This window comes from Panulirus ornatus, chromosome 58 (assembly GCF_036320965.1).
Source record: "Panulirus ornatus isolate Po-2019 chromosome 58, ASM3632096v1, whole genome shotgun sequence".
Taxonomy (NCBI): Eukaryota; Metazoa; Arthropoda; class Malacostraca; order Decapoda; family Palinuridae; genus Panulirus; species Panulirus ornatus.
The window spans coordinates 478260-501764 of record NC_092281.1 but is presented as its reverse complement, the minus strand read 5'-3'; the positions used below and the strand labels follow the sequence as shown (position 1 = coordinate 501764).

General features: G+C 40.6%; 1 protein-coding gene across 13 annotated transcripts in view; it reads left to right on the top strand.

The window, feature by feature from the left end:
* Nup54 (nuclear pore complex protein Nup54) overlaps positions 1–23505 on the top strand; it is a 222087-nt gene that overhangs the window by 72631 nt on the left and 125951 nt on the right. For 6 of the 13 annotated variants that reach the window (XM_071695760.1, XM_071695757.1, XM_071695754.1 and 3 more), the window contains exons 4-5: positions 12185–12235; positions 23440–23487. In XM_071695760.1, coding sequence (XP_071551861.1) covers positions 12185–12235; positions 23440–23487 — 99 coding nt within the window. The remainder of the gene's footprint in view (positions 1–12184; positions 12236–23439; positions 23488–23505) is intronic. The other 7 variants (XM_071695765.1, XM_071695763.1, XM_071695759.1 and 4 more) reach the window with 2 other exon arrangements.

The following is a 23505-nucleotide window of genomic DNA, read 5'->3' as shown; positions in this document are numbered from 1 at the left end:
ACATTATGAGTAGGATATGTACAGGTGAACAACCTTGGGAGTAGGATATATACAGGTGAACAACCTTAGCAACCTTAGGAGTCGGATGTACATGAGTGAACCACAGGAATAGGATATATACAGGTGAACAACTTCAGGAGTAGGATATTTACAAGTGAACCTCAGGAGTAGGATATATACAGGTGAACAACCTTAGGAGTAGGATTTATATAGGTGAACCTCAGGAGTAGGATATATACAGGTGAACATCAGGAGTAGGGTTTATACAGTTGAACCTCAGGAGTAGTATACATACAGGTAATCCTCAGGTGTAGGATATGTATGTACATTTGAACAACCTGAGGAGTAGGATAGATACAGGTGAACAACCTCAGGAGCTGGATATATACAGGTGAACCTCAGGAGTGGGATATATACAGGTGGACCTCAGGAGTAGGATATATACAGGTGAACCTCAGGAGTAGGATATATACAGATGAACCCCCAGAAGTAGGATGTATACTGGTGAACAACCTCAGGAGTAGGATATATACAGAGGAACAACCTCAGGAGAGAGATATATATACAGGTGAACCTCAGGATTAGGATATGTAAAGATGAACCCCAGGAGTAGGATATATACAGGTGAACAACCTCAGGAGTAGGACATATTCAGGTGAGCCTAAGGAGTTGGATATTTCCAGGTGAACCTCAGGGGTAGCATATGTACAGGTGAACTTCAGGAGTTTGTGGGGCCTGGATGTGGAAAGGGAGCTGTGGTTTCATTGCATTATACATGACAGCTAGAGACTGAGTGTGAATGAATGTGGCCTTTTATCTTTTCCTGGTGCCATCTCGTTGGAGGGGGGAATACTATTTCATTTGTGGTGGGGTGGCGATGGGAATGGATGAAGGCAGCAAGTATGAATATGTACATGTGTATATGTTTGTGTATGTATATGTACGTGTACGTTTAAATGTGTATGTATGTATATGTGCATGTATGGGCGTTTATGTATATACGTGTGTGTAGGTGGGTTGGGCCAATCCTTGTCTGTTTCCTTGCGTGACCTTGCTGACACGGGAGGCAGCAATTAAGTTGTGGGACAATGTGATAGAGTGTAAGAAAGTAAACTCTAGATTGATATGGGTAAAACTGAAAGTGGATGGAGAGAGATGGGTGATTATTGGTGCCTCTGCACCTGGTCATAAGAAGAAAGATCATGAGACGCAAGTGTTTTGGGAGCAGATGAGTGAGTGTGTTAGCAGCTTTGATGCACGAGACCGGGTTATAGTGATGGGTGATTTGAATGCATAGGTGAGTAATGTGGCAGTTGAGGGTATAATTGGTGTACATGGGGTGTTCAGTGTTGTAAATGGAAATGGTGAAGAGCTTGTAGATTTGTGAGCTGAAAAGGGACTGGAAATTGGGAATACCCAGTTTAAAAAGAGAGATATATGTATACATATGAAATGCGTGCAAGGAATAGAGTATATTGGAACGATGTGGTATACCGGGGTCGACGTGCCGTCAATGGATTGAAAAAGGGGATGTGAAATGTCTTGGGGTAAACCATGGAAATTTTTGTAGGGCCTGGATGAGGAAAGGGAGCTGTGGTTTTGGTGCTCTATACATGATAGCTAAAGACTGAGTGTGAATGAATGTGGCCTTTGTTGTCTTTTCCTAGTGCTACCTTGCACACATGTGGGGGGAGGGGGTTGTCATTTCTTGTGTGACAGGGTGGCGACAGGAATGAATAAAGGCAGACAGTATGAATTATGTACATGTGTATATATGGGTATATGTTTGTGTTTGTATATATATGTATACGTTGAGATGTATAGGTATGTATGTGTGCGTGTGTGGACGTGTATGTATATACATGTGTATGTGGATGGGTTGGGCCATTCTTTCGTCTGTTTCCTTGTGCTACCTTTCACCCTCCTGCATGTTCAGGCCCCGATCACTCAAAATCTTTTTCACTCCATCTTTCCACCTCCAATTTGGTCTCCCACTTCTCGTTCCCTCCACCTCTGACACATATATCCTCTTAGTCAATCTTTCCTCACTCATTCTCTCCATGCGACCAAACCATTTCAAAACACCCTCTTCTGCTCTCTCAACCACACTCTTTTTATTACCACACATCTCTCTTACCCTATTATTACTTACTCGATCAAACCACCTCACACCACATATTGTCCTCAAACATCTCATTTCCAGCGCATCCTTCCTCCTGTGCGCAACTCTATCCATAGCCCACGCCTTGCAACCATATAACATTGTTGGAACCACTATTTCTTCAAACATACCCATTTTTGCTTTCTGAGATAATGTTCTCGACTTCCACACATTCTTCAAAACTCCCAGACTTTTCGCCCCCTCCCCCACCCTATGATTCACTTCCGCTTCCATGGTTCCATCCGCTGCCAAATCCACTCTCAGATATCTAAAACACTTCACTTCCTCCAGTTTTTCTCCATTCAAACTTACCTCTCGATTGACTTGACCCTCAACCCTACTGTACCTAATAACCTTGCTCTTATTCACATTTACTCTCAGCTTTCTTCTTTCACACACTTTACCAAACTCAGTCACCAGCTTCTGCAGTTTCTCACATGAATCAGCCACCAGTGCTGTATCATCAGCGAACAACAACTGACTCACTTCCCAAGCTCTCTCATCCACAACAGACTGCATACTTGCCCCTCTTTCCAAAACTCTTGCATTCACCTCCCTAACAACCTCATCCATAAACAAATTAAACAACCATGGAGACATCACACACCCCTGCCGCAAACCTACATTCACTGAGAACCAATCACTTTCCTCTCTTTCTACACATACACATGCCCTACATCCTCGAGTTTTGGCGGGTTTGGATGGTATTGCAGTGGAATTTATTAAGAAAGGGGGTGACTGTATTGTTGACGAGTAGATAAAGTTATTTAATGTATGTATGAGGATTGCCTGAGGATTGGCGGAATGCTTGCGTAGTGCCATTGTACAAAGGCAAAGGGGATAAAAGTGAGTGCTCAAATTACAGAGGTATAAGTTTGTTGAGTATTCCTGGGAAATTATATGGGAGGGTATTGATTGAGAGGGTGAAGGCATGTGCAGAGCATCAGATTGGGGAAGAGCAATGTGGTTTCAGAAGTGGTAGAGGATGTGTGGGTCAGGTGTTTGCTTTGAAGAATGTATGTGAGAAATACTTAGAAAAGCAAATGGATTTGTATGTAGCATTTATGGATCTGGAGAAGGCATATGAAAGAGTTGATAGAGATGCTCTGTGGAAGGTATTAAGAATATATGGTGTGGGAGGCAAGTTGTTAGAAGCAGTGAAAAGTTTTTATCAAGGATGTAAGGCATGTGTACGTGTAGGAAGAGAGGAAAGTGATTGGTTCTCAGTGAATGTAGGTTTGCAGCAGGGGTGTGTGATGTCCCCATGGTTGTTCAATTTGTTTATGGATGGGGTTGTTAGGGAGGTGAATGCAAGAGTTTTGGAAAGAGGGGCAAGTATGCAGTCTGTTGTGGATGAGAGAGCTTGGGAAGTGAGTCAGTTGTTGTTCGCTGATGATACAGCGCTGGTGGCTGATTCATGTGAGAAACTGCAGAAGCTGGTGACTGAGTTTGGTAAAGTGTGTGAAAGGAGAAAGCTAAGAGTAAATGTGAATAAGAACAAGGTTATTAGGTACAGTAGGGTAGAGGGTCAAGCCAATTTGGAGGTAAGTTTGAATGGAGAAAAAATACTGGAAGAAGTGAAGTGTTTTAGATATCTGGGAGTGGATTTGGTAGTGGATGGAACCATGGAAGCGGAAGTGAATCATAGGGAGGGGGAGGGGAAGGGGGCGAAAGTTCTGGGAGCGTTGAAGAATGTGTGGAAGTCGAGAACATTATCTCGGAAAGCAAAAATCGGTATGTTTGAAGGAATAGTGGTTCCAACAATGTTATATGGTTGCGAGGCGTGGGTTATGGATAGAGTTGTGCGGAGGAGGGTGGATGTGCTGGAAATGAGATGTTTGAGGACAATATGTGGTGTGAGGTGGTTTGATCGAGTAAGTAATAATAGGGTAAGAAAGATGTGTGGTAATAAAAAGAGTGTGGTTGAGAGAGCAGAAGAGGGTGTCTTGAAATGGTTTGGTCACATGGAGAGAATGAGTGAGGAAAGATTGACCAAGAGGATATATGTGTCAGAGGTGGAGGGAACAAGGAGAAGTGGGAGACCAAATTGGAGGTGGAAAGATGGAGTGAAAAGGATTTTGAGTGATCGGGGACTGATCATGCAGGAGGGTGAAAGACGTGCAAGAAATAGAGTGAATTGGAACGATGTGGTATACCAGGGTCGACGCGCTGTCAGTGGATTGAACCAGGGCCTGTGAAGCGTCTGGGGTAAACCACGAAAAGTTGTGTGGGGCCTGGATGTGGAAAGGGAGCTGTGGTTTCGGTGCATTTTTACATGGCAGCTCGAGACTGAGTTTGAACGAATGTAGCCTTTGTTGTCTTTTCCTAGCGCCACCTCACACACATGAGGGGGGAGGGGGTTGTTATTTCATGTGTGGCGGGGTGGCGATGGGAATGAATAAAGGCAGGCAGTATGAATTATGTACATGTGTATATATGTATATGTCTGTGTGTATATATATATATGTGTATGTTGAGATGTATAGGTATGTATATTTGCGTGTGTGGACGTGTATTTATAAACATGTGTATGTGGGTGGGTTGGGCCATTGTTTTGTCTGTTTCCTTGCGCTACCTCGCTAACGCGGGAGACAGCGACAAAGCAAAATAAGAATAGAATAAATGAATATATCATAGAATTGATAGAGATGCTCTGTGTAAGGTATTAAGAGTATATTATGTGGGAGGTAAGTTGCTGGAACAGTGAAAAGTTTTTATCGAGGATGTAAGGCATGTGTGCGAGTAGGAAGAGAGGAAAGTGATTGGTTCCCAGTGAATGTTGGTTTGTGGCCGGGGTGCGTGATGTCTCATTGTTTGTTTAATTTGTTTATGGATGGGGTTGTTAGGGAGGTGAATGCAAGAGTTGTGGAGAGAGGGGCAAGTATGCATTCTGCTGTCAGGTGGGAGGGCTTGGGAAGTGAGTCAGTTGTTGTTCTCTGATGATACAGTGCTGGTACCTGATTCGGGTGAGAAATTGCAGATGTTGGTGACTGAGTTTGGTAAAAAGCATGAAAGGAAGTTCAGAGTGAATGTGAATAAGAGCAATGTTTTTACGTTCAGTAAGGTTGAGACAAATTAATTGGGAGGTAAGTTTGAATGGAGAAAAACTGTAGAAAGTGAAGTGTTTTAGATATCTCGGAGTGGGCTTAGCAGTGGCTGGAACCATGGAAGCGGAAGTGAGTCACGGAGGAGGGGGGAGGTGGCGAAGGTCTGGGAACATTGAAGAGTGTGTGAAAGGCGATAATGTTTTCTCGAAGCAAAAATGGTTATGTTTGAAAGAATAGTGGTTCCAACCATATTATTTGGTTGTGAGGCATGGGCTATAGATAGGGTTGTGTGGAGGAGGGTGGATGTGTTGGAAATGAAATGTTTGAGGACAATATGTGGTGTGAGGTGGTATGATCGAGTAAATAATGAAAGGGTAAGAGAGATGTTTGGTAATGAAATGAGAGTGGTTGAGAGAGTAGAAGAGGGTGTGTTGAAATGGTTTGGACTAATAGAGAGAATGAGTGAGGAAAGACTGACAAAGAGGATATATATGTGTCAGGTGGGGTGAAGAAGGAGAAGCGGGATACCAAATTGGAGGTAGGAGGATGGAGTGAAAAGATTTTGAGTGATCAGGGCCTGAACATACAGGAGGGTGAAAGTCGTGAATTGAAGTGAATTGGAATGATGTGTTATTCTGGGGTCGACGTGCTGTCAACCAGGGCATGGGAAGCATTTGGGGTAAACCATGGAAAGTTCTCTACGGCCTGGATGTGGATGTTATTGCGCCAACCTGCGTGCGTGGCGAGGTGTGGATGGGAATGGATGAAGGTAGCAAGTAAGGATATGTACATGTGTATATATGTGTATGTCTGTGTATGTATATTTATGTATATGTTGAAATGTATACGTATGTATATGTGCGTGTGTGGGCATTTATGTCTGCTGCCCAACTATTGTACCCCACACTAAACCCTACATCCCCTTGTGAGATTTTGGTAACCAAATTGTGACATTTTGTTACAAAAAACTAAAAACAAAAAAGAGAATGAAATTAAAGTTTGACAGGTTATATGGCAAATATACACACAGATCACTGCTTAGGAACAATACACTGCCTTTACATGCTAACAGAACAAAAATGATGCAACAAATTAGTGTGTTCACTCTTCACTGGAGCCACCAGAAACATAATCTTGCAAGTGTGCATGGTGATGTCTCACACAGTGAGGGTGTTGTTGCCTGAGACTGGGTGTTGCCACAACTGAGGGCAAAGTTGCTGCTGGTGGGAGCTCCCCTTGACCTGTGGGTGTCATGGGGATCGATGAAACCCAGGGGCATAGGTGATGTTGGTTTCACAAAGACAGGTGGCCGTTGCCATCCTACTTCACTGAGTTTTGGCTATGCGGTTTCACCACGACCATGCTCGACCTGTCCCACCCTTTCTGAGTGACGTCTTGCATGTAGACAGGGGTGCCCATAGACAGCTAGGGCAATGTATAGGCATCACCTGCTGGGCTGCTCTGCGTGAGAGCCTGGCTTTCTGCTATGGCCTGCTTCCTGTTTTGCAGAGCAGTTTACCATCACGAGTTTATCAGACAATGTTGCTAGGGAGCCAGGACACCACCTCGTAACTGTCTTCTTGCTGCCAGCTGTGTGGGTGACTTATCCCACCTCTTAGAAGGGTGTTGAGATATTGGAGCATAGCCTGAGTTGCTTTGCTGTTGTGCAGGTTACCTCCAACACCCGTTTTGCCCCTTAACTCCCGTTTGGCTGCCTTTACTGCTACTTTGGTGCATCCATTGGACTGGTGGAAGTGGGCTAAGGAGATGTGGGACTTGATTCCCCATATTTTTGTAGAAAGTTTCCATCTCCTCTCTGTCTAGAATGGTTCCCCCATCCAAAGCGATGCTCTTGGGTGTGCCCCATCTCCAGAAGAAGGTGAGCAACTTTGTAATAACTTGGGATTTTCCCCCATAGGTTCGAATCATATTCTGCATCATATGAGAGGTACAATGAAAGCAGGTAGTGTGTCCTCACATTATTATAAAGAAGTATCCTTTCATCGGAGAGGGGTAGCATTACCTGTATCTCAGTCTGACTATTGCCTCCAACTGCCCGACGAGCATTCCCACGCTGCCGGGTGCCCACCACCCAACTGTCGTACCAAACGTTAATCCCTACAGTGAGAGAAGTTGAAAGAAAACCTGTGAACTTAAATATGGTGCAGAAATAGGTTACATTTGATTTGGTGGATGTACAGCATTAATGGACACCCCTTCCCCCATTAGTCCATCAAATTGAGGGTTTACTGTAAATGTGAAATTTTTTTGGCACTTTGGTTGCTTGCTATTGCTGTTGGCCTCCCTGACAACAATATCCCACCTCTGAAACCTATCTCTGGATGCCCAAGGAGGATTTTTAGATCTGCAAATAACCTCCTGTATTGAGAAGTACTAAAGTACATAGCCCTGAATTTGAGTCATTAAACTCAGGGAAAGCAATCTAAACCTTCTCAGAAATGTCTCATAAAGAACCATTTAACATTGCATACAAAAGGACCTTCACATATCCTCCTCCAGGCTTGCTGCAAAACCCCTGCTTACAAATGAAAGGAAATACAAATGACTTGTATGTTCAAAGAAATACAAGGGCTGGAGTAAACTACAGTAGAGTAAGGTGATGTTTTCCAATGAAAGTTCCTTCAAGTGTGTGCGGTTTAGGCGGGGGAGGGTGAGGAGGCAGAAGAGTGCCAGCTGCTGTGATCCTTGTTTGTTAGTGAAGATAGTAAAACACCCAGGAAGGGTGATGTACTGGGTTTGCTTTACTGGTGCATTGGGTAGGGGAGGGTTGTACTACTTATCTAAAAACATCACAATGAATGGAGAGCAGTATGTGAAGGTGTAAGAGGACGATCTGCTTCTTTTTTATGAAGTTCACCAGCATGACCACAGTATGCAGGATAGTGCCCCATGTCATAAGGCTAGAATGGTGATGAATTATCAAAAAATAATTTTCAGCTGCTGCAGTGGCTTGGGAACTCCCTAGACCTTAACTCAATCAAGAACTGCTTGAACCAGATGAAAGTCAAGCTTGCTTCCTGCAGTACCTCATTAGTGCCTTACCTCATTCAGGAGATGAAGACCCTGTGGATCCAAAACATGGATATAGAATACTTTAGGAACCTTGCCAGTTCCATGCCCAGATATCTGCAGGTGGTAATCAGGGCCAAAGGAAAGATGATGAAATTCTAAAATGTAGGAGTGAAATTTTATTTATATGATATTGTGGGGGATTCAGGTTTTTTATGGTTGACAAGGATGGTCAACAAGGTTTTTTGTGGACTCTTCACTTACACATTTATATAGCACACTGCCACACCAGAGCCACTTACCTCTAAAACACTTAAACTCTATGATGGAGTTCCACAGTTCCACAAGGAGCAGTTCTTTCTCCAACTCTCTTCATTATCTTCCTACATGACCTCCCATTACATTAGTCAGACCTCAACACCAAGGTCTGTTTGTATGTAGGTGACCTTACAACCACATCACAACCCCCTGACTCCACAGCAGCCACATCAGACATGCATAACTACATCACATTATCGGAACAGGGGCTCACCCAGAACAGAATGTCGGCATTTCCACAGAAATCATCAATCACTGTTACAACCTCAAACAGACATGAATGCAGTTGACACCATCCAGTCACCTTGAATGAATTATCACTGCCTCTGAACAAAATCTAGACTGATGTGGTCTGGAAATGTGATACGCATGAAGTAACATGGAAATGAACATAGATTGTTTCACTTTATTCTGGTGAGCTGAGTAGAAGAGTGTATGTGAGAAGACAATTTTAGGTTTTGTATCGATGCTGAAGTTGAACTGGTTCATATAACTGCACCATGGCATCCAATAAAGGTATGGTACCCTCATGTTCTTCATAGGTAGATTTTATAGAATTACTGTTGTGTTGAGGGAGAAAATTGCCAATTTCTTCATTATTCGACCATGTACAAATTATGTCTTGTGCCTAAGAAAACTGTTAGGTGGCTTAAAAGAGGGCACATTAATCCATAATATGTTGTCCATCTTTCCAGTAAGCAACTGAACAGTGATGCAAGTTCAGCATTTGGATTTGGCATATGTTTTGTCATTTCCAACAAATCCATGAACATTGTAGAAGTGGCTAAAGCATTTTGCAAACTTGAAAAATATGGTGATATGAACATATGTAAATATATTGTCTATTAAGCCATGTCAAGAGATGCCAATCCTAAATGTCCTCAGAAATTTGAGACTGCTTCAAAAATCCTAAGAAAAACAAAGATCTAATTATAATTATAGTGGATAAATCAGATGCAGTTGTGATAACAAAAGTGATTATTAAAAAAATGCAAGATTTTCTAAGTGACACTCAGACTTATAGAAAATTAAGAACAGATCCTCCAGTGACTGTGATCAGTAATGTCATTTATAAAGTAAAACGTGTACTCATAGGTAATGATCACCTGATAAAACAACTGTATAATTCCTCCTCCATTCATGTATGTACAGTCTCATCAAGACACAAATTTAACAGCCCAGGAAGACTAGCTATTAGGACATTTGGGTCAGTTACACATAAACTCTCAAAGAGGTTTGTGTCTTTGTTGAACCCATTAGTTGATACAGTCTCCCAATCAAACATAAAAGTAACAAGGATTTTGTCAGCTAATTAGATAAAGTACATGTAAACTTCAACTTTTAATCAGTGAGTTTTGACATGGTCACTCTTCCTAATGTTCCAGTAGGTGAGTGGGTGGAACCATTTATCATAAAGTTTAGAGATGTTATGTGGGTATGTCTGTGTGGGGAAAGTGCAGGGCAGTTGAGCCATAAGTTTTTGGTGTTTTCACAGGTATTTGCATCATGGGTATCTTGGGATGTGATGCATCAGTATTTGTAGTATTGTAGGGATGGGTGATGTGATTCTTGTTTGTCAAGGGAGTGTTTTTTCAGATGGGTGTATGGCTGGTGGTTTTATATTTTAGACAGAGATGGGAGGATGATTATTTGATGCTTTGTGTTTCATTTCAGCGTGTATGTGTTTTGTCACTGGTGTGTTTGTTGGTGGTAAGGGAATCTATAAGTAAAGATAACTGAAGTGTGAGGTAGGGACAAGCTTTTTATCTCAACTTGATTGTTTTTGGTTTGAATGGGAGGTTTCAAATGTTGCAAAGAATAGAGTGCTGAGTATGTTGAGGTGGGATTGTATTGGGAGTATCTTTGTTTCATAGTGTAGCTTTTGAGTGTTTATGGTTTCCAGTTGGCTAGAGATTGTTCTGAGTGCACAATTTTGTGTTGTTTGCACTTCTTTGTATTTGCTTTTGAGAGGGTGGATGACCTAGCCTGTGAGGTATAGTCTGAGATTAATTGGATGAATTGTTTGTAGAGGATGCCAAGGGATTCTTTTTCATGTCAAAATCATGCTATTTTGCTTGTGTGTTGATTTGTGGTGGGAGAAAATTTCTTGAGCTGTATGGGGAGGGAGTATAACATTTACAGGGCTCCATTTCTTGAATATTCTGTATCATGCAAGTTGAATTTCTGTGTGCTATCTGTTCAGAATAGTTGGTGCTTAGTAGATTGGTAGTGATTGGCCATTCAAGGTGTTGGGAAGGTGTATGTAGGATTCATGTCTGTTTTGGGTTAAAACAGGAAATGATGTTTGTGGAGATGCAGAGATTCTGTTCTAGATGATCCATTGTTCCTGTTGAGTAATGTAGTGCTGCATGTGACTGTTGCCATCATTATGTTAGGGTACCATGATGTTATTGTAAGGTTGTCTCCATATGTCATGGTAATGGGAGGTCATGTAGGAAGAGATATAAGAGAGTTGGAGAAAGATCTGCAGTTTGGAGAACTTCATTGTTAATATTAGGGTTTTAGAGGTGTCATTTGTGTGAGGATGTGTTAGGGGACATTGCTAGTACTTTGTTGATGTCTTTTGCCTCTAATATTGTGCAAGACATTGATTGCGGTTGGTTGAATCCATCTAGGATATGTTATATGAGGTCCCTAGTGTGGTAGTGGCATGATTGTATCTAAAGCCATGTCAAGGAGGTGATGTTGGTTATTTTGAATAATATCTATGAATGAGGTGTACAGGGCATTTTGATACTGAAAATGTCATAGATATAGAACAGCAAGAGGAGGTGGAGTTGGGTAATCAGAAGGAGCATAGTATTAGTATTGTGTCTGCAAATTACTAGATGGTTGGGATTTTTTTGTTTCACCATGAGTGGTTGAGGATATTTGTACATGCTGGGATTGTAGATGAGTGGCTGAGGATATCTGTACATTCTGGGATTGCAGCTGGGCCAAAGTGTTTATTAAAGTTTGGTATGTTGTCAGGGGCTATTGAAGGAGAAAAAGGTTTTAATTGTATTCCATGTAAGTGTGAAGGTGCTATTGTTTCTTGATGGAATTTGTGTACGTTTAGAGCGTGGCTGAGTTTTTTAGATCTTTCTCATGAGTATGTTTGTGTTTTCTGGGAGAAGTGATATTAATGGATTGGATCAGAATTGCTTGGTGTGTGAGTTGTGGATCTTCTTTAACATGTGCCATAGTCGGTTACTGCAGGTTTTGTGGCTCATTGTGTTGAGGAAGGGGTGTCAGTTTGTTGTCTACTTTCAGTGATTGGCCTAGCGATGGGGTTGTTTAGAGTGCAGATTGGTTTTTTATTTCTGTTGATGGTTTTTTTTTAGCTAATTTCTTTGTTTTATGAGGTCTGCAACGTAGAAGGTTGGGTTACTTCTAAGTCCTTGTGATATGTGCTTTATGCTGGCTTGGTAGTTGATGGTGTAGAGTGAGATGGCATGATATAGTGAAGTCTTGGAGCTTGGAATCCATGTGTTGTGTGACTGCTGACCAATCTGGTTTACTGTAGTTTGTGCTGGTTGAATGGGTTATGTTTAGAATTTTCAGAATGGGTAACGTTTTTTCCTATACTCTACCGCATTCTAATATTTGTTTTGCTTGCAAATTACAGGTTTTAGTTTTGGGGGAACCAGTACTGGTGGTATCACATCAGGTTCAACAGGTAAAGATATGGATCTCATATGTGCATGATTATATGTTTTGTCGTATTTTTAGATTGTGTAATGTAGAGGATAATTGACAGTTTGGATTTTGTTAATGAAGCCCAAATGTTGGTCTAGTTTGTGAATTGAGGTCCTGCATGATATTTTATCATGCTTACATTTTTTGCATAGAAAATTAAGGTAAACTGCTCCATCCCTCATATTGCTTAGGTCCCCTTTGCTTAGACTCCATCTTGAGGAGTTTTTGTTTTAACCGTTAAATGCTGGGAGGCATTATGATGATTTGTGTATAAGGCACAGGAAGTCATCATTTGAGCATTCATTTCTGCAGTCTTATTTTGAACAATATTTTACAATTATTTTAACAATATTTGAATGTGACGAAATGGCAGATGTAGGGTGTTTGGGTTAGGGAGATATGTAAAGTGAGGATTTGAACCTATGTGGTTTGACCCCAAGTCGCCCATGCATGAATGACTGCCAGAAACACTAACCACTATACATATTGAGGCAGCTAAATGCAAGAGTTGTGGAGACGGGCAAGTAGCAGTCTATGGGGGATGAGGGAGCCTGGGAAGTGAGTCAGTTGTTATATGTTGATGACACAGCACTGGTGGCAAAATCAAGTGAGAAGCTGCTGAAGTTAGCGTCAGAGTTTGGAAGATTGTGCAAAAAGAGGAAGTTGAGAGTGAATGTAGATAAAAGCAAGGATATCAAATTTAGCAGGGCGCAGGGATATGTTAGTTGGGGGGACATGGAGAAAGGAGAGGTGAAATTGGAGATTGGAAAGATGGAGCAAAAAAGATTGTGAGTGTTCAGGGCCTGAACATGCAGGAGGATGAAAGGCATGCTTGGGATAGATGGAATTGAAGCATTGTGATATACAGGGGCATTGTGCTGTCAGTGGACTGAACTAGGGGATGTGAAGCAGCTGGGGGAAACCTGTAAATGTCTGTGGTGTTTAGTTGTGGATAGGGGTCTGTGGTTTAGGTGCATTACTCATGACAACTAGAAAAATGGATATGAGTGAATGATGGCTTTTTGTCATCTATTCCTGGCACTACCTTGCTAATGCAGGATATTGTGAACAAATATGAAATTTTATGCTATTGCCAAGAGGCATAAGGTTTTACATTTCACTTAGTTTAAGATAGATGTGCTCAAATGTCATGAGGAGGTAAATGAACTGCTGATACACCCATGCCTCACATTATTTAGGATCATTAATGTGATTTGGCTATTCTGCAAGGAACCTTCTTCACAAGTTCCTCTTTTTATTTCGTCAAAATTTGCTTTTATGTGGGTGTGTGGTGAAAAATGCACCAAAACTTAGGTGAGGGTTGGCGGATGGAGTAAGCATGGGTCGTGGCTCCTTGATGGAGTGTACTAAGTTCCCACCAGTGGGTCAGCCTTGAAGTTTCCACTGGTATGCTTGTATCTGTCCTACTTGTGCAATTTTGATATACCTGCTATTGTAATTTTCCTGCAACCTGCTATGTTTGTGTTTGTTAACACTGTCTCCAAACGTCCAGCAGTATCTTGTAATGCCCCAAATTTATATTATATCTCACTGTTGCAAACATCCCATTTTTCTGGCTATGTTTATTGGTTCTCTATATGTGATTTTTTTTTGTGCAAGATTTTTGCTAAACATAACCTATGCATAAAGTGAGGGATGGGTGTATCATGCATGGCTGTGGGCTTAGTGAATCTGCGTTATGAACTACTCGTGATGGTGCTGATATCAAGGAGAATGTTAAGAGTAGAACATTAATTGGCATCTAAAACCTCATGTTTCCGATGTTTGATTATAGAGAATGGAACAAATATATATTATCGTATTTTTACATTTCTTGGTAGGTGTATACTATAATTTTTTACTGGCATGATATTTGGTACTGTCTTTAACCTCAATTACATTTTTTTGACATGCATTTTTCATTTACATTACCATTTTCTATGACATAATGCATAAATCAAGAGGTCCTTGTATGTAAATATGTGTAATATGTATATATGTATCTGTATATATAGTAACTATAAATAGTGATGAGTGTCATTTGGTGAATGCAAGTCACAAGGTTCACTCATTCCCACCAGTTCACTTGATTCTACAAACCTTTATCCTTATATTTCTTTCTTTCATGAATAATGGTTTGAGTCATCATTGAATTTATGTTAGAGCCCCTCCCCCACTCCTGTGAATGCTCTTCCCCTACCCTCTTTTTGCTCCTTCTGCCACCACTCACCAGGAGCTTTACATATTAACTTTAGCTCTATACTTTGGTTAAATAAGTAATGCTAGCTCGGTATGGAGAAAAACTGGAGGAAGTGAAGTGTTTTAGATATCTGGGAGTGGATCTGGCAGCGGATGGAACCATGGAAGCGGAAGTGAATCATAAGGTGGGGGAGGGGGTGAAAATTCTGGGAGCCTTGAAGAATGTGTGGAAGTGGAGAACATTATCTCGGAAGCAAAAATGGGTATGTTTGAAGGAATAGTGGTTCCAACAATGTTGTATGGTTGTGAGGCATGGGCTATGGATAGAGTTGTGCGCAGGAGGGTGGATGTGCTGGAAATGAGATGTTTGAGGACAATATGTGGTGTGAGGTGGTTTGATCGAGTAAGTAATAATAGGGTAAGAGAGATGTGTGGTAATAAAAAGAGTGTGGTTGAGAGAGCAGAAGAGGGTGTTTTGAAATGGTTTGGTCACATGGAGAAAATGAGTGAGGAAAGATTGACCAAGAGGATATATGTGTCAGAGGTGGAGGGAACGAGGAGAAGTGGGAGACCAAATTGGAGGTGGAAAGATGGAGTGAAAAAGATTTTGAGCGATTGGGGCCTGAACATGCAGGAGGGTGAAAGGTGGGCAAGGAATAGAGTGAATTGGAACGATGTGGTATACTGGGGTCGACATGCTGTCAATGGATTGAACCAGGGCATGTGAAGCGTCTGGGGCCTGGATGTGGAAAGGGAGCTGTGGTTTCGGAGCATTATTACATGACAGCTAGAGACTGAGTGTGAACGAATGGGGCCTTTGTTGTCTTTTCCTAGCGCTACCTCGCACACATGAGGGGGGAGGGGGTTGTTATTCCATGTGTGGCGAGGTGGCGATGGGAATGAATAAAGGCAGACAGTATGAATTATGTACATGTGTATATATGTATATGTCTGTGTGTGTAAATATATGTATACATTGAGATGTATAGGTATGTATATTTGCGTGTGTGGATGTGTATTTATATGCATGTGTATGTGGGTGGGTTGGGCCATTCTTTCGTCTGTTTCCTTGCGCTACCTCGCTAACGCAGGAGACAGCGACAAAGCAAAATAAATAAATAATAGCTCGGTATTGTTTTGTCCTTTCCTTTTACAAGTATTTCCTTCATTTTATAGTGGGATACAGAAAATATGAAAAACTTGCATTTTCCTTATTACGATTGTGTATCATATTGTCCCCTGGTGTTATATTTCAAATATACAAAATTTACTTTGCACAAGTGGTGGTTCACACACATAAGGGTTGAATGCACTAAGTCCAAGCTTTAGCCAATCCAAATTTGAAATATGCTTACATTCAAGCTCAGGTGTGACTGAATTCTGTTAATGTTTTGTATGTATTATTTGATTGTAATACATACTGATTCATTGATACTATTTTCATACTGTATTGATTATGTGTTTTGCTTTCTGTTTCCTGCATATCATGACAGTCACTTTGGCATCTTTTTGTTTTTCATCCTTGTGGTAGAGATGCTAAATTAGGTATGGCAGGAGAGGGTGAAAGTGAAAGCCAGGAAATGGCAAGCATAGACATGGTTCGAAAGAGACAGAGACACTGACATGAGTATGGAAGGAGAGAGAGAGAGAGGAGAGAGAGAGAGAGAGAGAGAGAGAGAGAGAGAGAGAGAGAGAGAGAGAAAGAGAGAGAGAGAGAGAGAGAACATTGAGGCCAGGAAATTCTAACACAGATGTGGTTGCAAATGTGGAGATTAATGATGACTCAGGTGTATAAGGATTGGGGAGGAAGGAAAGTGGAAGCCAGGAAATTCTCTCAGTCCTAGCCACAGACATGGAGAAAGTGAGATACTACACAACAAATGGACAGTAAATCTGAGGGATGGTCAAAGTCTGTAGATAGTACATGAAGGGAAGTTGTATGTATTGCAAGATTGGCATATTTTCCATGCATATTTGTGCAAACAATCACTAGAGTCTAAGCACTCTTGAACATTTACTGCAAGAACCTCCACATATCAGGGACAGTGAGACATCCCTCATTCTCATCACAGTAAACATCCACTTTTAATCAGGGACACAGTACCAAACAGAGGCAGGGAAGAACTGCCAGAGGAAGATATGACACTGACTTCCTTCTTCAGAATGGTAAGGGAACTGAAAGTACTTTGCCAAGTTCAGAAGAACAGAGTGCATTACCCCAAAAAACAACACTGAGACAAGCCATGTAATGCCCTTCTTATAAACCAACATTCAGTGACTTAAAGCACATAGAACAAATTAAATCCCATTTTAAGTAGCTTGCTCAAAGAGTCATATGGAGTATTTGTGACCTTTACTGAAACACACACTAAAGACCATATAAGAAGTGAGGTGTGGATCTCAATCTACAACCTGCCTGTGCAGATGGGACAGGACTAGAATATCATGTGGAAGAGTTTGACTGTATATTATGGATATTCTTATAACAACTGAACTCCTCAAGTGATGTAGTAGAAGTACTTGTTGTCCAGGTTGAATACCCAAACCTGATCACTGCATTAATCTGTAGACCACCAGATGCAAAGTTTCAAGAAATTACAAGACAAATAAGAAACAGAATCTTGTCTTGACCTTCTCAGAAACCTCGCTTCGAATACACTTGTATTAGACTTTAACCTACCCCACATTAAATGGAGACAGGCAGGAAATATCATCATAGCTAAAAATGCTGACATTGAAAGATGCTGAGATGAACAGCTGCTAAACAGAATCATTCATGTCATGTGAAAAGTTCCCTCTCAACCAATTAATAACAAAACCAGTCAGAGAAAATAACACACTGGACTTACTTTTTACAAGTAATGTGGAGCTAATATGTGACATTACCATCTAAAACACCATATACTCTGATCACAACCTGATCAAAATAAGAATAAGTATGGAAGCTAAACTGCCTAGGTATCAGATCACAACCTGATCAAAGTAAGAATAAGTATGGAAGCTAAACTCCTTAGGTATAACACATGTAATGGTGGAGGTGATTATGGTAATTTCGTTTTGAATAGTAAACATATTAAGTGGGAGGATTTGATCAATGAGATGTTTGTGACACATTGGGAAATCCTACCAGGTACAAGATCAGAGGAGGAATGTGTAAATTTCATGACCATTTTGGTATTCCAAACATATAACCAACATATACCAGCAAGAATAAAGCACAGAAAGTCTTGGTTAGAATGAGAGAGATGAGCACTTTGCAGGAGGCAATAAAGAATTGCAGCCCTTTTAAAAAAAAAGTCACAGCTCCCCGAGCTCAAGGAAGAAAATCTATCAAGTGAATTATCAGACATAGACCATAAGCTAAAAATGTCATGTGAAACAAGAAAAAAAGAAGCCATTAATGAATTAAGAAAAAACTCAAAATATTCTTTCTCATATGCAAAATGCAAATCCAGGACCACAGTCAGTTGCCTAGAGATGTGTTCCTAAGAAGGAACACAGAATCATGTGTTGACTTTCTTGGAAGTTTAGCCCTTGATATACTTTTATTAGGAAACTTCCTCCTACCACACATTGAATGGAGACAGGCAGGAAGTAACATTGTTGTTGAAGATGCTGTTGTTGAAGATGCTGATACTGAAGCTGCTGAGATGAACAGCTTCATAAAAGAAAGTTATTCAGACACAGAAAAGTTCTCCCTTATCCAACAAATGTCAAAACCATTTAGAAGAAATAACACCCTGGACTTAATCTTTACAAATAACATGTGCCCAATATGTGACATTATCATCTCATTCACCCCATACTCAGGTCACAACCTGATTGAAGTAAAAAACAAGTCTGGAGGCTTAATGTAACAGTGAAGATTTTTTCCAGTAATTCAGTTTTTCTATTTAACAGACAAAGTAGGAGTATCTAATCTATGAGATGTCTGCCACACACTGGGAAGACCTGCTAAGCACCAAAACAGAGGAGGAATGTATAAATGTCATGACCACTTTGGTACTCCAAACATGCAACGATATCATTGCAACAGATTACAACACATAGTTGTAGACCATGTCGTTTCCAATGCCTCCTAGATAAAAAGCTCAGTTTCTAAGGAACTGTACTTGCATTTTTCCTGTTCGTCATTCTTAAATCTGACGTTGACATAAGCAGGAGCTGCAATTTCATGTCATCCTTTGCAGATGATACAAGAATGAATATGAAAATCACGTCAATAGAAGATCTTGAAAGACAACAAAGAGACATAAACAAAACCTTTAATTGGGCAACTGAGAACAACATGCTTTTCATTGGAGATCAGTTTCAACTCTTCTGGAATGGGGAAAAATGAAGAGATCAGAAACAACATAGAATATTGGACAGACACAGGTGCTGTCATAAACCTGTTCAGTGTTGTGAAAGACCTTGGAACTAATAATGTGTGATGATCTAACCTTTAGCAAACACAACAAAACAGTTGCCACATGCAGAAGGATGGCAGATGGGATCCTGTGAGTCTTCAAGACAAGTGAAGAAACATTAATGTTGATAGCATTCAAAGCACTTATTCTTTCATAATAGGATATTCTTATTTCCTAACAAGGTAGGCAAAATTACGAAATTAGAAAATGTTCAGTGATCTTTCAGCACCCATATTAATGTGGTAAAGGAACTGGGTATGGCTGAAATATCTGAAGCTATACTCCCTGGATTGCAGATGGTAAAGTTATATCATCATCTGTACCTGGAAAATCGTAGAAGGTTTGGTTCCCAACTTACCTTTGGAAATATCCCATGGCATGGCAAGCATGGAAGATTTTGTTGAATGCTACCTCAGAAGTCCAAAGGTGCAATATGTACAATATAAAATAGAGAATACCTTAAACACCTGGGGTTCAAGATTCTTCAGCTCTTGCCATCTGCCTTCAGAAACTGGATGAGATGCATAGTAAAGAAGTTTGAGTGTACTGGACAAGTACCTACAAAGTGCACCAGATCAGGCAGGCTGTGATGGCTATGTATGCCTGAGGGATGTGGCTTTCAACAGCCTGGTTGACCAGCAACCAAAAACAGTGGCCTGAGCCCAGCCCATGTTGTGGAGGTGAAAACCCCCGAAGACTGCACCAGGCCCTGCTCCTCTTAGATTTGTTAATATACCTTCTGTAGTATTCTTTTGTTATTCTTACATGAAGAGACTTGGAAAATAAAGAAAACACTTAAGATGTTCTTTTATTTTTCCTGTGAGTTAAGGAGATTTTACCAACCCCATGGTACCATTATGGATCAACATTATTACAGTACATGTTAATTTTAACTCGTGTATTAATCACACACACTCACTGTCTTCAATTTAATGCATGCCATCTTCGCTTCCTGCTCATTCATACTGCTTCCTGTAAGGAACACTGCTGTCTCCACAGCTACAGGCTTGTTTTCGTGAAATATAGTTCTCTATTGATAACTGAGATAATGATTTTTACTGAGAATGTAGGTGATTAGGGATCGAATTAGGTGGTGGTGGAGTGGGATAGAGGTGAAGTTTATTCAGTTCAGTATGCGTTAGGCATTTGTACCAATTGTAGGTTTAGACTGCCCCAGACCCCACTGAGTGAGCTACCACATCTCTGTAAAGAAATCACGGCCAAGAGTGTGGGACTACACTGGTTTAGCAAACGTAATTATGCTGATATTCCAAAAACTGAAAAATTTCAAATTTTGAAACACATTCAACCTCATGGATTTCAGATTCCCAACCTGTATCAAGGAAGGCAGTTATTCTTTTAAGCAGATGTATAACATAGATGAGACTGGATTATTCACGAAGAAAATGCCTTTGAGAATGTACATTTCCCATGAAGAGAAGACTGTGCTGGGATTCAAACAAAGCTTCATAAAGTAGGAATTGCTGGTAAATGTATTAATGATTTTTTCATTTATGGTTTAAACCATCAACAGTGTCAGTCATCTAATGGGCTGATAGAAAAGAGGATAAAGTTGCGTAGCAGCTTTAGGGACTTTCCCTAGATTGCTAGGTGTTAGAATTTTTCCATCAGAAGAATATAAGGGGGCAAATGAAATGTGGGAAGAATCTAGAGACATGACTTATACAGAATGCATAAAATGGGACAGGATTATGATGGGGATTGTACAGCATCATGGAATATAGATGTGAATAGTGCACAAAAATTGCTGTCATACAGGCACCACTATATACCTACATTTTTATGAAGATGTGGCTGCTTCTTGTCATAGTGATGGTCTGCAGCCACCCCAAGCAACACCGATACCCCCAAGAAAAATGACTTTTTTGAAATTTGTACATCTTACTGGATTCCCCCCAAAAAATTTTGAAAACATTTATGGAAGCATCTCAAGGTGCTTACAGGTATCAAGAACATTTGTGCCAGGTTTTACGCTTATACAAGCTTTCTTTCAAACTATTCGCCGTTATCCACGTTAGCAAGGTAGCGTTAAGAACAGAGGACTGGGCCTTTGAGGGAATATCCTCACCTGGCCCCCTTCTCTGTTCCTTCTTTTGGAAAATTAAAAAAAACCAGAGGGGAGGATTTCCAGCCCCCCCCACGCTCCCTCCCCTTTTAGTCGCCTTCTACGACACGCAGGGAATACGTGGGAAATATTCTTTCTCCCCTATCCCCAGGGATAAGCTATGGAACATTTTTTACTGAATGCAGTCAAATGTGTAAAATTGCCAAGCTCGCAAAGCATGGTTGCTAGTCGAAACAAATCTCTTATGGTTGGCTGTCTGAGCAAGGGAGCAAGCGGCGACTCACCCCTGCTTGATGAAAAGCAGGGCAGATTTTCATCTCTTTTATTTTCTACATAGAGCAACAGGAACTAATCACCTTGAAGTCTTCCAGTGCGAACAAAGTTTCACCGCAGCTCTGCAAAACATTATGTGATGTGAGTGAACAAACATTTTGCAGCAGGGGGAGTAACATGTCATGAATCAATCCCATGGGTCAAACACTGTTTCCACTATTTTGACAAATATTTTCTCTGTCGGCTGTAAACAAGGTCACTTAACCTTCTCTTGACCTTAATTACATCTTACAAACATCCTGCTTTGATGAAACAGTTGGCCAAACTTCAGTTGAGATCCTGGTTCAATAAAGTAATTTTTTTATTATATGTTTGTATAGAGGGGGCCCTCTGTTACAGGTGGGCCAGTGGCAATTGCCCTTTTTGCCCCCTTATAGATCCTGCACTTTGTGTAGGTCACAGCATGACAGTAATAGAGTTTAGGCTATAAATGTGTCAGGAAGGTAAGTGGGATGGGGGTCTGTGTGTGGATCAGATCTATATTTTGAGAATTGTTTTGAAAATGATAGAGAAATTGCTTTATTTTACTGTAATTTTTTTCTCTTACCTAGAAAAGGAATTACTGTAGAGTCAATGATAAGGGTTGTGGATTGTGTCAAAAGTGATTAAAAGAAAGTAATAGAAGCAAAAAATGAAGAATATTATGTTAAACAGCACTGAATTTGAAATATTTGATACTAAAAGTAGAGGCTCATGATATATCTCTCTATTTAAATCTTTGATACCTGTTCACTCTGGGAACTCCCATCAAGGGTTGTTCACAGCAAAAGTCTCCACTTATCCATGGCTTTACATACCTCCCTCGCATACACCATTCCATTCATTCTTTCACCATTTCTTTCACTCCAGTATTCCTCTACCCTATTTGCCCATCTCACTGGTAGTCTTCCTCTCACACCAATCCCTTTGATTGTACTATCATACACTCTCCTTGCAAACTCCCAGTCTTACATTCTTACATTCTTTCCACATGCCCAAACTATCTCAAAGTATTATATTTCACCCTTTCTGCCACTCCCTAATTCATTCCCTTTGCATTCCCTGCCATACCACATCTTTCATTTACCCCTTTATTACTTACTTCATTCCATCGAGTCACACCACATGCTCTTCTAAAATAGTTCATTTCCACAGGCTGGATTCATGACCCCTTTGACTCATTCCCTGTCCATGTTTGGGCTTCATAGGTCATGGTTGATAGGACTAAGCTGTCCCTTAATCCTCTCTTCACTTCTGTACTTACACCTCTACCCATCATTATTCTGTTAAGGGACCCAGTGACTCTTCTACCCTGTACTGCTGTCTCCCTTATCTCTCTTTCCGTATTACCGAACTTACTCAAGACAGCTCATATAGAATTAAATTCTCACTTCATCCAGTCTTTCTCCCCCCATATCCAAAGCACAATTATTACTCTTTCTTCTTTCATTGTGTATGGTTTTACAAAATCTTTACTTTTTCTCTGTTTCCTTTCAGACACCATTATTTTACTTTTACTTTTATTCACTTTCAGTTGTCTATGCTAGCACATATTGTAAGATACACTTACAACCTTCTGCAATTCCTCTTCACTCTCAGCAAACAACACAGTATCATCCGCACATAGGCTTGCCACTATCCACCATATCTCCACGACACTCCATCTCTGCACCCCTTTTCCCCATGTTTGCTTTCATCTCTCTTATCACTTTATCCATATGTATATTAAAAAGCCATGGTGACATCACATAACTTAGCCTCACGCTTTCATGTATCTCAGAATTATCTCTTATCTCTCCATCCACTCTTACACATGCATTTGCTATAGAGGGCTTTCCCACCATCCAACAGTTGTCCCCTACTTAACACATCCCATAAAGCATTCCACACTTGACTCTGTCATACACCTTCTTCAGATCCATAAAAGCCGCATGTAACTTCTTACCTTTTGCTAAATACTTTTCCATGGTTATCTATACTGCATGCACTTTTCCTTATATACTTAACAGACTTATACCCTTGTAATTGTTACATATATGTAAAAGAATTGATGGGGTCATTAAGGTGTACTACTGTGTAGATTGTTCTTTTCACATATAGTTTGATTTTTTACTTGATATTTTCTTTGCTGCCTCATGTACTTTGCATCAGTAATTCTAAGACAGAAAAACATTGCAGGTTTTAGTTTTGGAACCACAACTGGAGGATCAACATCTACTACATCACGTGAGTGCTCTTTTAGAT